This window comes from Mizuhopecten yessoensis, unplaced genomic scaffold (genome assembly GCF_002113885.1).
Source record: "Mizuhopecten yessoensis strain PY_sf001 unplaced genomic scaffold, ASM211388v2 scaffold10703, whole genome shotgun sequence".
Classification (NCBI taxonomy): domain Eukaryota; kingdom Metazoa; phylum Mollusca; class Bivalvia; order Pectinida; family Pectinidae; genus Mizuhopecten; species Mizuhopecten yessoensis.
In genome coordinates this window covers 385,022-400,897 of record NW_018408679.1, presented here as the reverse complement: position 1 = coordinate 400,897, position 15,876 = coordinate 385,022, and the positions used below count along the sequence as shown (strand labels likewise).

The 15,876-nt window shown below is 36.5% G+C and overlaps 1 protein-coding gene across 1 annotated transcript; it reads right to left on the bottom strand.

Moving 5' to 3' along the window:
• Positions 1-6,338: 6,338 nt before the first annotated feature.
• Positions 6,339-15,852, bottom strand: LOC110461887 (aspartate aminotransferase, mitochondrial-like). Its single transcript, XM_021515608.1, has 11 exons — positions 15,737-15,852; positions 14,222-14,378; positions 13,689-13,817; positions 12,766-12,825; positions 12,409-12,482; positions 11,927-12,014; positions 10,597-10,665; positions 9,944-10,130; positions 9,158-9,323; positions 8,249-8,399; positions 6,339-7,753 (listed from the first exon to the last, which is right to left on the bottom strand). Exons 1-11 carry the CDS (start codon positions 15,811-15,813, stop codon positions 7,631-7,633), a joined length of 1,281 nt encoding a protein of 426 aa, XP_021371283.1. The 5' UTR covers positions 15,814-15,852; the 3' UTR covers positions 6,339-7,630.
• Positions 15,853-15,876: the final 24 nt, after the last annotated feature.

Sequence of the window (15,876 nt, the reverse complement as noted above, 5' to 3'; positions counted from 1 at the left end):
AATAGAAGGATTTTGACCAAATTTGTCCTAGAGCATCTTTGGACAAAGGAGACTCAAGTTTGTATAAACGGAGGGTGTGGCCTCTTTGGGGGCAGAGGGGCGGGGCCAAATAGGGGAAGTAGAGGATTTTTTCTCTCCTACTATACAAGTGAAGGGATTTAAACCAAATGCAGTCTGAAGCTTGGTCAGGAGCATCATTGGCCAAAGGGTTCTCAGTTTTGTATAAACGGACGGTATAGCCCCCCCTCGGGGCAGAGGGGCGGGGCTAAATAAGGGGAAAAAAGGTAAATCTTTAAAAATGTTCTTCTTCTCAACCAATTGAAGGATTTTGACCAAATTTGTCCTAGAGCATCTTTGGACAAAGAAGACTCAAGTTTGTATAAACGGAGGGTGTGGCCCCTCTGGGGGCGGAGGGGCGGGGCCCAATAGGGGAAATAGAGGATTTTTTTTCTCCTGCTATACAAGTGAAGGGATTTTAACCAAATGCAGTCTGAAGCATGATTAGGGACAAAAGAATCAATTTTGTATAAACTGAGGTGTGTGGGCCTCCTTCTAAGGGCAGATGGGTGGGGCCCATTAGGGGAAATAGAGGAAAACATCAAATATCCTTCTCCTTTTGTACCGATGAAGGGATTTTGACCAAATTTGGTCTGGAGCATCATTGGCCAAAGGGTTCTCAGTTTTGTATGAACGGAGGGTATGGTCCCCCTGGGGGCAGAGGGACGGGGCCAAATAGGGGAAAATAGGTAAATCTTTAAAAATCTTCTCCTCAACCAATTGAAGGATTTTGACCAAATTTGTCCTAGAGCATCTTTGGACAAAGGAGACTCAAGTTTGTATAAACGGAGGGTGTGGGCCTTCTGGCGGCATAGGAGCGGGGCCCAATAGGGGAAATAGAGGATTTTTTTTCTCCTACTATACAAGTGAAGGGATTTAAACCAAATGCAGTCTGAAGCATGCTTAGGGAGAAAAGAATCAATTTTGTTTAAACTGAGGTGTGTGGATTCCCCTTCTTTGGGGCAGATTAGTGGGGCCCATTAGGGGAAATAGAGGAAAACATTAAAGATCCTTCTCCTTCTGTACCGTTGAAGGGATTTTAACCTAACCAAACTTGTTTTAGAGAATCTTTGGGCAAAGGGAATTGAATATTTATAAATGGAAGATGCAACTTTGTTACTTGTACTCCTTTGATAAACCTGAATGGTACTCAGCAGGTTTTAAATTGAAAAATAAAATACCAGGTGAGCTATTAAGGCCCCTGGGCCTCTTGTTTAAATCTTTTCTGTACACACACATAATCACCATGCAATGCATGTATTGGTAATAAAGCATTACATACATATTTAATCCGACAAATACCAGTTACAACCAAGTATGGACACCCCTGCAGGTGGGGGTCTGGAAAAGAATACACCTGCTTGTAGCGTATGAGGCATCTAATTTGGGAATCCCCTGCAGAATTTGGGATTTACTTTGGTGTTCTCTATTTGGGGACACAAAAGCGACCAAAATAAATCTGCAGGGCCAATTGCAATATTTGGGATCTTTCTTTCAACCTTTTATTTTCTAGCGCCTTGCTTGGCAACACCTCACCTTTGGCTTAAATGTTGAGTGTTCGCCCAGATGAGAAAGGCCGGGACATACCAAAGTCCTTAAAAATGGTAGTTGTTTTTTCCTGCTAAATGTTCAGCAATTCGGGGATTGACAACAACTGGTTCACTCGTCAGTATAATGTGACCAGGCGGAATGCTGTGCTGGGTGCCTTCGGCATGGCATTTCAGTGAAATGGCACTATAAAGTCGGCATCAGATCCACACTATAACAAGGAGTCAAGCACAGCAACATACCCCGTCTTCTGCATACAAACGCAAGCACGCATACACTACACACATGGAGGCACGTCCTTAAACAATTATTGTTATCGCTTTTTCTCAGAAAGGACTGGAGGGATCTTCCTCAGATTTGATATTGACTTAGTCCCTCGTTGTGCATGTTTACTTTTGAGACTGATCAGATAATGACAATGACAATGAACGTTTGTTATTTCTCGGAAAGATCTGGAGGGATCTTTCTCAAAAGTTACCTATTAAGGTGCATTTACTGTTAACATAACTCAATCAAATAGTTAAGAGAAAGTATCGAACTGACATAGAATTAATAAAGATGGTACAATGGTAAGCGCCAAGATCCCTCTGGGATCTCTTTTACATTTCTGTGAACTACATAATCAGGAGGGTATTTTGGGAGCAAATTTCGGATCTACAGACTTTTTACAACAGTTCTTTTTATTTTGCTCTACTAATTATAACAGGACACAAAATATATGATCTGCAGCTGTCATTGCAATACCTGGGATCAAAGTGTAGCTGTCATTTCAATAACTGGGATCAAAGTGTAGCTGTCATAGCAACACCTGGGATCAAAGTGTATCTGTCTTAGCAACACCTGGGATCAAAGTGTAGCTGTCATAGCAAAACCTGGGATCAAAGTGTAGCTGTCATAGCAATACCTGGGATCAAAGTGTAGCTGTTATTGCAACACCTGGGATCAAAGTGTAGCTGTCATTGCAACACCTGGGATCAAAGTGTAGTTGTCATTTGAACACCTGGGACCAAAGTGTAGCTGTCATTGCAATCCCTCGGATCAAAGTGTAGCTGTCATAGCAATTCCTGGGATCAAAGTGTAGCTGTCATTGCAACTCCTGGGATCAAAGTGTAGCTGTCATTGCAATACCTCGGATCAAAGTGTAGCTGTCATAGCAACACCTGGGATCAAAGTGTAGTTGTCATTACAACACCTGGGATCAAAGTGTAGCTGTCATTGCAATACCTGGGATCAAAGTGTAGCTGTCATTGCAACATCTGGGATCAAAGTGTAGCTGTCATTGCAACCCCTCGGATCAAAGTGTAGCGGTCATAGCAACACCTGGGATCAAAGTGTAGCTGTCGTAGCAACACCTGGGATCAAAGTGTAGTTGTCATTTGAACACCTGGGATCAAAGTGTAGCTGTCATTGCAATACCTGGGATCAAAGTGTAGCTGTCATAGCAACACCTGGGATCAAAGTGTAGGTGTCAGAGCAACACCTGGGATCGAAGTGAAGCTGTCATAGCAACACCTGGTATCAAAGTGTAGCTGTCATAGCAACACCTGGGATCGAAGTGAAGCTGTCATAGCAACACCTGGTATCAAAGTGTAGCTGTCATAGCAACACCTGGGATCGAAGTGAAGCTGTCATAGCAACACCTGGTATCAAAGTGTAGCTGTCATAGCAACACCTGGGATCTAAGTGAAGCTGTCATAGCAACACCTGGGATCAAAGTGTAGCTGTCGTAGCAACACCTGGGATCAAAGTGTATTTGTCATTTGAACACCTGGGATCAAAGTGTAGCTGTCATTGCAACATCTGGGATCAAAGTGGAGCTGTCATTGCAACACCTGGGATCAAAGTGTAGCTGTCGTAGCATCACCTGGGATCAAAGTGTAGTTGTCATTTGAACACCTGGGATCAAAGAGAAGCTGTCATTGCAATACCTGGGATCAAAGTGTATCTGTCATAGCAACACCTGGGATCAAAGTGTAGCTGTCGTAGCAACACCTGGGATCAAAGTGTAGTTGTCATTTAAACACCTGGGATCAAAGTGTAGCTGTCATTGCAACATCTGGGATCAAAGTGGAGCTGTCATTGCAACACCTGGGATCAAAGTGTAGCTGTCATAGCAACACCTGGGTTCAAAGTGTAGTTGTCATTATAACACCTGGGATCAAAGTGTAGCTGTCATTGCAATACCTCGGATCAAAGTGTAGCTGTCATAGCAACACCTGGGATCAAAGTGTAGCTGTCATAGCAACACCTGGGATCGAAGTGAAGCTGTCATAGCAACACCTGGGATCAAAGTGTAGCTGTCATAGCAACACCTGGGATCAAAGTATAGCTGTCATAGCAACACCAGGGATCAAAGTGTAGCTGTCATTATAACACCTGGGATCAAAGTGTTTCCTTTCTTGCTCAGTTGATATTCTTTCCAATCTGTTTTCTTGACACCTATCTTGTTTTAATCTTATTATAATCATACATTTGAGCAGATCTGGTATAAATTCATTATCGACCCTAGACCACTAACAAAACGGTAACTGTCCACTGGACGCGAACTTAGCCAGCATGATTATAGCTTCGATAATTTTTTTCGGAAATGAAAATCAAACCTTGCAGGATTTCTATATAAAAAGTAATACAGATGAACTAAACAAAATATAATCAGTATAAAACAGTGCTCGGAGTGTAACAAGAGTACCACGGGGCGGAACAATATACGCCCGTCGAATGCCATATTGTGTTATATACTTTCTTACATTGAAATAAGATCTGCATCATTCTAAGAGTGGTTACCTGAATAAAAAATGTAGAAGAAAATCTCCGGACAAAAAATCAAATACCGATATGAACAAAGGGCAATAACTTTTGCAAAAATCATCAAATCAAAATTCATTAAATGAGACACAACTTCATATCATGATTATTATGTTTACCAAGTTTCAAAGAGATGAGTTGAAAAATGTAGGAGATTGCCAGACAAAAATAAAATACTGAATTAAAGAAAAGGGCAAAAACTTTTGCAAATATTGTTGAATCAAAATTCTTTTCAAGAAAACACAACATATCATGACTATACCAAGTTTCAAAGAGATTGGTCAAAAAATGTAGGAGGAGATTGCCGGACAAACAAAAGTTTACGCCGGACGAACGGACGGGCGACCCCATACCATAATACTTCCGTCAAATTTGACAGGCGAATAAAAAGTTCAGCTGGGCTACACCAGGATATGTTCTAAAGAATTCAGGTAAATCAGCCTAGTCAATGAAAAACTAATAATCTGCAAAACGATGTATACAGGGAAACATTGAATCAGTCATCTACTCGGACAAATATGCTGTATTAGAGTTAAGCACCATCAGACAAAGAATTTATACAAAAACTTCGGCAGATTTTCAGGTTATGACAGTTCTTAGCTCATTTTGTCCAAGAAAGTATGTAATGATCATGACAATTATAAGAGTCATATCCCTATCGATAGGCGAAATATCTCGGGTCAAGTGACATAAAAAATATACAATTTCGTCACATTGTTGTTCAGGTAAAAAATATAAATTGCTCACTCAGTCGTAGCTTGACAAAGGGACTATTCAGTCTTGAAACATTGACACGTTTAATATATACATTGTTTGTGTAGAACATAAAACTTTGATATCACATTTTTCCAAACTGATAAATCTTATTGAAGAAAAAAATATATGTCAGTTTTCGTTTATCCAGTTCAAATGATTGGACCGGCTGGACCAAAGTTGGTTATTTAATTTTTAGCTCACCTGGCCTGTTGTCTGTCCGTCAACTTTTTCTTTTGAATGACTTCTTCTGAAGAACTGTAGGACCTAGGGTCATGATATTTTGCCAGTAGGTACCTGGGATGGAGTGCTATAAAGTTTCCTCATTAAAATGACCTTGACCTACTTTCAAGGTCACGGGGGTCAAATACATGTATGTTAAAAATTTCGAACCACAATATCCGAAGAACCATTTGGACTAGAGTCATGATACTTGAGTATGTTATGTAGACCACTAGTGCGAATCTTTTTCTTTAAAACAGTAGTCTGGGGTCAAATGTGAACAGGGGTTAAAAGCCTTAACAATCTTCTTCTCAAGTTCCATAAGGCCCAGGGTCATGATATTTGGCCAGTCGGTACCTTGGATAGAGTGCTAAAAACTTTCTTCATTAAAATGAACTTGACCCAGTTTCAAGGTCACAGGGGTCAAATATGTTAAAAACTTCAAACAACAATATCCCAAGAACCATTTGGACTAGAGTCATGATACTTGAGTATGTTATGTAGACCAGCAGTTCAAATCTTTTGTGCTAGCCGGAGTCAAAGGTCAATGTGGGTTAAAAGCTTTAAAATTACAATTTCAAATTTCAAACAATATCTTGAGAAGCGTTTAAGAGATGTTAAAATTTGTCTGGTGTTCTAGTTGCCAAATTTGGTCTGAATTACCTATATGTCAGTTTCATGTAACAAAAGAAACAGGTGAGCGATACAGGCCCTCTGGGCCTCTTGTTTTTAAAGACTTTCAATGATTGTATTGACATTTGCAGGTCTATTAGGCTTATTCCGTAAAACATTAAAACAGACAAACACATTGCTAAGCATAAACAAGGAGGCCCTTGGACTCTGTGCCTCATTGGTACTCAAGAAGTTGTTTCAAGGATCATAGAGTACACACAGAGGAAGCACCATCTGATAAGCTCACTGGCAATTTTTGCTAAAAAACCCGAAAACAGTAAGATTTGTTCATTTGTTTATTCAGTGTCAATCATTGCTGGAGTTCTAGTTAAACAATAACTTATACCCGATTAATTTTAACCAAATAGAAATAAAAACAACCACCTACACACATAACAACGTCCGTACTTGATTAGAATCTGTTATAAACTACTAGTACTGAGAGGATTATTTCATTTTTGCATAGATTTTGGCGAATGTGCTCCAAACAACCTATTTACAATGATTTCACTTGGTGGAAGTGAGAATAACGCTCCTAATTTGTCTGAATAATTTTTTTTGGGATGCTGGTCAACTTCATGCACACAGATGCAAGAATCACAGCTTTACACAGATTATGCATAATTAAATACAAAGAGACACTGTAAGAATTTATATAACAAACACAGGTTTTAGGTAGGGTTATATATTTAAAATATAAGTAACTTATAAAACCAAAGTATATCATAATTATCTATACAGCATTCAGCATTAAACAAAAGTATGGTACTTTGTATGGTATCACATAAAAGTACATTATTCAACATCAAATTTCTTTTAAAAAGAAAATACACATTTTTCAGTATAAAAATCAGTGATAAATTAGTAAGGGTAGTTTGACCTATCAAATGTCTTCACTTATTCTACGCTACAAACCAGTATAGCAAGACAAGGTAAACATAGAGGTTCCTACAACATGATCGCAAAATCAAATTTGAACACATGAAGTTGCAGATAATTTTTGGAAAATTATTGGGTACAAGTTCTTCAATCATCTTACAAAAATAAATCATCTGCAAGCATTCTTTAAAATGTCTTGACAATTATTGTGGCAATATTTCGATAGCACTTTTCAGATCCCTTTCAACCTACTGTGACCATCCAGCTTACATGGATGTAAATCCTATAAATATCTTTTTTTTTTGAGGATTTTGAATGAGAGCTGTCCAGATTTCTTAAAAATTCCTCATTTCCCCGCCCTTAAAAAAACAACATTTCCCCGCCCTTAAAAAAACAACATTTCCCCGTCCTTAAAAAAACAACATTTCCCCTGGTGACCACTTCTTAAGTCTCCCCACTAGAGCACTAACAGGACAACTTTGAAACACATGAAAAGTAGTGCTTCCTATTTTAATATATTTAATCAACTTTCACTTTATAATCATAATTTATAACCTAAATGTGCTCTTCAATATTTGCAGAACAAATTTTGCTGATCATTTGATGACAATCTGGTCTAAATGAAAAAAAAATCCTAAACGTTTTTGCTTTTGAATGCCTCCCTGCAGTTAACATTCTATATGTCGATGTACTTTCACTTTGTGACCTGGTGTATACCATGAGCCAGATAGTCGACAGTACTGGAGGTGATTCCTGCCACAGAGATCCTCCCATCCTTTGTTAGGTACACAGAGTAATCACTCGTGAGCTTCTCCACCTGGTGTAGAATCGGATAAAAATATTTATGATTAGAATAAACTGTATGTTATTTCATATTTATACAAATGTATTGCACGTATTTGATTAATTTGATGATGAAAAAGGATTTAGAAACAAATTTTGAAAATTTATACAAATATGTTTCCTTTAAATGTTTCCTTCCTGAAATATTTATAATTGATATGGAGCATTGAACTGAATAAAGAAAAATCTTTTGCACTATGTGTTAATGAGGGAAGTAATTTTTGATATGAGTATTTATCTATACTCAATGCTTACCGTATATATCAGAATTAATGAAAAAACGAAAAGACGAAAACAACAACAAAAATATGCATGTGAATTTTCAGCATAATAGCTAATATTAACATTTAGTAGACCTACTTCAAATTATCCAAGATATTATTTTTCATTCTACATTACAATAACAAATGTTAGATTTATGTCCCTTTATAACACAATTCTAGTAGAAGGAATATAATGATTGATCAACCTGGTCTGGTTTGAGTCCGGTGAAACAGAACATGCCGATCTGATCAGTGATATGCTGCCAGTTGTGACTTGACCCTTCCTTGGCAAGTCCCTCCCTCAACCTGTTCCTCATGTTGATGATGCGGTCAGCCATACCCTTCACCTCACCCAGCCTGGTCAACACAAAGATGCAATTATCACTGATGTAACATATTTTTTCTTAAGTATGATTTTCCATGTAACCTATCAAAGATTGCCTACACTACCATACATGTTGTACAGATATGATTTTAAAAACACTATATTTATTTTACAACAAAAATTAAAAAAAAGTCTATACAAATTATCTTCATCACTCTTGTTGGTCTGGATGAAAGCATGTAGGGTATGTTAACGTGGGATGATATGTGATTTTATGAAGTTTGTGTGTGTTCTTCTCCACTCTTGGTGGTTCCATGTAACATCACCCAATAATGCGGCATATTTCTGTTTATCAATGTCATAAATATTAAAGAACTCATCAAATCATATCTGGATACAAAAACTACAGACCTTCATCAAATTCCTGATATGTAAATTAAGATGTTACATAACAACAAAACAAAAATCAATATGTTGTACAACACATGATCAAATGTCCCTAATAATACATTTATAAAATATTTGATGATATCAAAGTTGAATCATGCCTGATTGATTTATCCAAGATTTCATCATGTTAAACATGTACGTCTCTGTCCATACAAACATAAATAATTTACATAAAGGGTTTAGTTAATACTCAACAGTTTACACAAATTACAGTGAGAAACAAATATCATTAACATCGTATGCTTTCATTAATATATATAATAAAGATTTTCCACAATGATCATTAAATCTGATCTGAAATGAACAGCAATTAAGAATCCTATATAACCAGTATACCAACCATATAGTCCTTAGGTCCGGGTTGGAGAGTACCCGTGCAGCGATGCGCGATCCGTGAACGGGAGGATTAGAGTAAATGGGTCGGATGAGAATCTTAACCTGCGACATAACTCTGTCTGCCTCCTCCTTAGTACCACACACAATACTGAAGGCACCTGCCCGCTCACCTGCAGGAAACAAGCAGGAAAATATGACTTATCCATTTCAGAGTCTACTCGACAGCCATTTTCTTCTTGTGAAATTTTAGGAAGCTCTTCCTGGTTCTTTCTGAGAAATAATGATAACAAATTTCAGCTGTCAAATTACATGATACGCTTCCTGGAAGCCATTTTGTTTTTGCAGTGATCTCTCTTAAGGCTTTCTAAGAAACAGTGATAACAAACTTCAACGGTCAAAATCCAAGATGGTTGCCGGATATCAATCTGTTTTTTGAAAAGCCTTAAAACTCTACAGTAACAACATTAGAACCAAAACGAATTTTTTGAGAAAGATCACTGCTTTAGTAATACTTGAAAAAAGCCTGGCAGCCATCATGTTCCTCCAATCAGTTTCAAACTAAATTTCAAATTCAGACTAAGGGAAACCAAGAGCACTCCTAGAGTGGCCCTAGCTACTCTGTATTTCAGTTTGTTTTATGTAGGTACATGCTGATTACATTAAACCAGATATATGTATTCTGATTGTCCCCATTTCCACACAGGAGAGAAAACAATGCCAACTGAGTGAATGTCTGGTCGCCAAGTCTGGCTGATTACTTTGATGAATGAACAAGGTCTAGCAGTCTTACCATACAGTCCCATGTTTTTGGCAAAAGACTGAGCCAAAGCCATTTGGTGTCCATCTTCCAGGAACTGGCGAACGGCAAATGCGTCTTGATCAATGTTTCCACTAGCAAATCCCTGGTAGGCCATGTCAAAGAAAGGGAACAACTTCTTCTTCTTTATAAGAGCACTCATCTCCTTCCATTGTTCAGGCTAAAATAGAAGACAGTAAATTGCTACTTTGAAACCTTTAAGGATACTACTTGAAAATTCTTCAAATAATGAAACAAAAATGTCCATTATGGCATATCATACAAAAAACGTTTTTAACTCATTTATCACTGAAATTTCATAATGAACTATTCCAACCTTTGAATTGGAAGAGTTCAAATGTGTCTTCAGGTATGAATCAGTTAAAAACTTTTCTACTGTCTAACACAATTATGCAAATGTCCTTTTCAAACTGAACATTGTACAAAAGATTAAGAAGTCCAAATTGTAGCTATTTTTTCTTATTTCACGTATATGTATATATGTTAATACACATAAATATCATACACTTAAGGCTGTCTCAAAATAACAATACCACAATGAACATATTGGAGAGTCCAGTTTGTATCTACTAGTAGTACACCTTGGACCCAACAGAAGAATTGTTCAGAATATGATATACACTTACCTTTGGGTCTACACCAGTGGGGTTGTGGGCACACGCATGTAGTACAATGGTACTACCCTCTGGAATATTCTGCAATCAGAAGAAAAGAAAAACAATAAATGTTATTTTAGAAATTCGTGATGTAGTAAAACATTCTGGCATTATAAAATTTGCCATCACTGAAATTCTACCCCAGTGCATTGTCCATTTTGCAGCTGTTTGGTAAGCATAGACATGTGAACATCATTCCTATATAAATAATCATGTATCAACAATCAAACATTAAAGCTCTGAAAGTTATTGAAACTTATTGAAGAAGAAGACTTTGCTATCAACAGTACCATAGTGACAGGACATATGCCCATCACATGTCTAGTAGTTTGTATTTATACTCACTGTACAATGTTAAGAGATAGAAGGTGCAAGATGAGTAAACGATACAGCTGATGAATGGACAGATGTGTGGAAATATACATGGGAGGAAAGATGGACCATCACACTTAAACTGAACAGCTTGTAGATACATGTAATTGCAGACAAATTTCTGTGTGAAAAATAACTGAAGAGTGTCCCTCATGTGAAACAGACAATAAAGCATTTCACTTTCCAACATCTGTAGGAGAAGCAAACATAATTTGAGGGGACAGATTTCCATGCCAAAATATAAAGTGGCATCCCAATCGGGCAGGAGACATGAAATTAATGTGTGAAACTCCACTTAACCAAGATGCAAATATTCATTTTTTAACTTTCCTAACCACAGGTGAAATATCGAGGAAGTTATCCTCTTGACGACCTCTGGTATAAAAAATAAACAAAGGATCATTCATCTCTACATGAAACAGGTCAAACCTGATTTTGTTATGAGACAACTTCCTAAAATATGTGACTATAACAAGTTTGAGAGTATAGATGATATGGCAAGGATGTAATACTCCAGGCAATCATCAGTATCTAAAATAAAGAAAGGATCATATCGGTCTACAGAGGGGTATAAGACCTTATTTCAATCTCCAACACTCCGCGTTCCCAGGATACATCAGTATAATTTGTAATGTGAACTTTAAGCCAAGAAGTTAAGCTGCTGACAAAATATTCTTAACGCACATCTAGCCAGTTCTAGATTATTAGAGAGATGAATAATACTTTCAGCTGTTGAACTTTTATTGGCTAATCCCTGACAACGAAAAAAATCGAATTTCAATTATAACTTGTCCATTTGTTATATCCTCTATGGAAGGGTAGATAACTTGCCGCTATGTCCTCCATAATTGGGACAACAACTTTTGATATCTGCCATAGAAGGGGAGAAAATCTAATAAAATCTTCCAAAATGGATAAGATAACTTACTGATATATCCTCCATAGCACCTCTGAAGTCATACCCACAGGTACCTGGGTCATAGTACCTGTAGGACTTCACCTCCAGTCCCGAGTGTCTACAAGTAATAACATGCTTTTCACTGAGACATTATATACCTGTTACACGTACAAGGTAGCTATTTACCAACTCATTTTATACAAAATAACAGATTAAACTCTAATCAACGCATGAAATACTCGAATGAGAAATACACACTAGGCAGTTATTTAACAACACTGTATACAAAACTGTGGGTACAAATAATGACTGATAACACCAATTGGAAGCTTTATTTTTAGTTTTTCAACTTAAAATTAATATTTATCTGTAAAAACAAAGTGATTACCAAAACTATTAGTCTGTAAGCAACGATTTCTGATCAGGTTATATCCACTGATCAAGGATGTACACAATATTGGGTCATATCATTTTTGTTTTACAATATTTATACACTTGTAGGTCATACATACTTAAATATAGGTGTATGGTTTCCCCAGGAAGGACTTGGAAGGTAGAACAATTTGTTCTTATTGTACCATTTCGACTGTAACATAAAATGTCAACAGTTGAGAGTCAAACCAATTATTTTTTTCCAGTAAATTTTCAATGACTTTAATTTTCTATAAGTATTCATTAGTAATACAATATACATCACTTCATGTGAAACAGAGGTAATTATTTTCATGTCTGTGTATGGGATAGCTCCCGAGATTCTGGTCTTTCTAGTCTTACCCTCTACCAATTCAGCTAAAGAAAATTCTCCCTAATTGAGTCGATAAGAAGCAGTATTTTACAACTATGACAGATGGATTTAAAAAATTACTCACAAAGAATTCACCACCAAGCCTGAGGGATCCTGTTCCAGATACACCCTGGACTGTTACATTCTGAAAATAGTAAACAAAAAAATTAAAAACTATTAAATTTTCAATTGTTTAATTAAGGCTTATGAAGAACAAAATGACTCCCCCCCCCCCCCCCCCCCCCTAGAAGGCAGTTTAATTATCCCCATGGTACTTCATAATATGATATTACATATTATTTTTAATTTGTTTTCTGAAACCTCCATTGCCACACTTGTAACTCTTCTTTGTTTCACTTGAATGCTGATAATTGGACCACCTTTAAATATTGTATATTTGTAAATTGATGTATTTGTTATCAAAAATAATTATATTTGATATTATCTGCGTACTAGAATTTGTGTTGTCAAGTAACTCAGGTTATTTTTATTTACTTTATTAAATCATTTGCTTTTCATTAGTTCAGAATTTGTAAAACTACTAGTTCATAAGTATTTTAGTCATTTTATAAATTCAGCAGTCTGAAAAAATTGTTCAAAACATTTGCCTTTTTTCCATTTTGTAAATATTCACAAGAAAAAAAAATAGCCATGTTTTATTTTCACCTCTATTTTTTTCTTGTTGAAATGTTTGATTATACACATTCATTTCCATTATGACAAAGGAGTGTATCATGTATATATATTTTTTTTTTAAAATTACATACTGTCACATTTTGGGCATTATTTTTTTTGCAATTGCAGGGGCCAAACACTTGTAGCATTACACATGGGGTAGCATTGAAGTGTTTATATCACAAATATTACAATTACCATTAATCTCAGTTTTTAGCATTGGCAAAAATTTGCGGAACTTTAGTTTTGTAGACTATTTATTTTGGTATTGTTCACATATTAGTATGATATTACAAACCACAATCCACGCAAACTTTAGCTGTTGCCACTCACCCTGCCCTCACTGATGACTGGGCTGTTGTCTCCAAACGCCAGTTTGGCTGCCTCCTTACAGAACTCTGGAGGTCCACTGATGGGGGCATATTCATGGTCTACACACTCCCTCAGCATCATCTGTTCAGCCTGCAAAGTCAAAGGACATCCGATACATTTTAATATTATGTATCCATTGATCAGTATACAATTAGTTTTTATGGACCCTGTTAAAAAACTATGGGCTCCACCATGTTAAATTTCAGCATTTCCAACATTTCCATGAGACCCATCAAAATTCTCCAAGTATAGAGCTTAGGACTTAAATATAAATTTATCTTTACTGAAACATCCATGTGTCCAGTTTTAATGCATCTCTTTCAATAATTTATCATTTCAAGTCTGGGTCAAATACAAATCTTAATTTGGGCTAATAGGAATCATAATTATGTCATTACAAACACTTTCAACTGAAAATTAAAGGAAATGGAAACAGGATGACTCGGACAGCAGGGATTGAAATAGTAGTTTACGGTTATTAAATCCTCAATTACCTCTTTGACACACTCCAAAATGAAGGGTTTGCCATTGTCATCACGATAAGCTCCCACACCTAGATTCATCTTTTTTGGATTTGTATCACGTTTGAATGCCTCTGTGACTCCAAGAATGGCATCCGGTGGACCCATTTCCACATTTGCCCACGTGGAGCTGTACAGAACATAAATAGCTTATAATAGACTCAAATGTAAACAAAATTTAAAGCATTTGTCCAGAGCACAAAGAGGTATTGGCATTGGCAAGATACTAGATAAAAGCCTCAAAATGAACTTTTACTTAATAAATGTAGCGCCAAATTGAGTAGCTGCTTGGAAAATGCATGAAAAACAGGATTTTGAAAGATTTTTTTCATCTTGACTTTCCATCGGTGCCAAACATTTCATGCAACCACCATCATTGGCCATGTGGATGTTTGGTGAGTTACTTTTAGACTCCAAGGTCTCAATCCACCATTTAAACAGTCATTTAGGTGGCATTTTTATATAGTGTTGATCTAAATCCCTAAAATGTCTTATAATACTCCCTAACATATCTGTAGATTATTGCTTATCCAGTAATCTTGCACATCAATATCTGAACATGCTGTTAATTTAGTGTAGTAACTTTTTTCAAGTAAGGTTTTTTATCAGGTTGGGCACAATGGCGCATATGGGTAATAATCCCGCATTTGGGTAACATCTTTGTATGTTATGGTTGAATGTACTTCAAATCTACTTTCACTATCCTATATAAAAAAAAATGTAGTTCACTTACGTTATTGAAAATCGCCATATCTATTGGTTATTACAAACAACTTTTGGTTGAACAGTTTTTGGTTTTGAAAGTATTTACGACCTTTGAAGCCTTAAAAAAGTCGGGACATCTAAAATCACGAAAATGTCAAAACACGAAAAAACGTTCAACCAAAAGTTGTTTATAATAACCATATAAATAGCGATTTTTAATATTTAGATAGTGAAGTACAATTTTTTATTTTTTATTTAGGATAGTGAAAGTAGATTCGAAGTGCATTCAACCATAGCATACAAAGATGTTACCCAAATGCAGGATTATTACCCATATGCGCCGTTGTGCCCAACCTATTTTTTTTTTTATAGTATACGGGGTATTTTTTTTATATATAGACTATTATACATATGTTAATTAAACGTCAGACTCCTAGGATTTATCAGATGCAGATGCCTGTGGCTCCATGATCACCCCCCCCCCCCCCCCCCCCCTTCCACTAGTGTATTCGATACTGAAACACTGATGAAGTTAGTTTATTAATTTAATTATCTCTGTACTGACACAATGTTTTTGATGAATAAGAAATATTTAGGTATACATGCACCTAGCCAATACACTATTCTATATATAGACATATCTAAAACATGTCACTGAGCACGACTTAAAAACGTGGTCTGCTGACAATGTTGATGTGAAATGTATTAATATTTTAAGATAATTTAATGAAAACAAAATCGTGACAACCAAAATACATGCAAACTAATTACTCAATTATTCACCTGAGTTTGCTCGATGCAACGAAAGTTGCATTCTGTGGGAGCAGTTTGGAAATCCTGGAAAATTGTCTGACAGCCATGCTTGAAGGTCAGCCGGAAAGCAAGGGAAGCAACTCTGATTAGAAAAGGCCCAATGTGCCTGT

Bases quoted from the DNA above. Each gene is read 5' to 3' on its own strand.
- LOC110461887 (XM_021515608.1), bottom strand. From the start codon at position 15,813: ATGGCTGTCAGACAATTTTCCAGGATTTCCAAACTGCTCCCACAGAAT. The intron at 12,483-12,765 runs GTGAGTAATTTT...TTTATGTTACAG, and splicing joins GGCTTGGTGGTGAATTCTTT to TCGAAATGGTACAATAAGAA. The intron at 12,015-12,408 runs GTATGTATGACC...TATTACTTGTAG, and splicing joins AACCATACACCTATATTTAA to ACACTCGGGACTGGAGGTGA.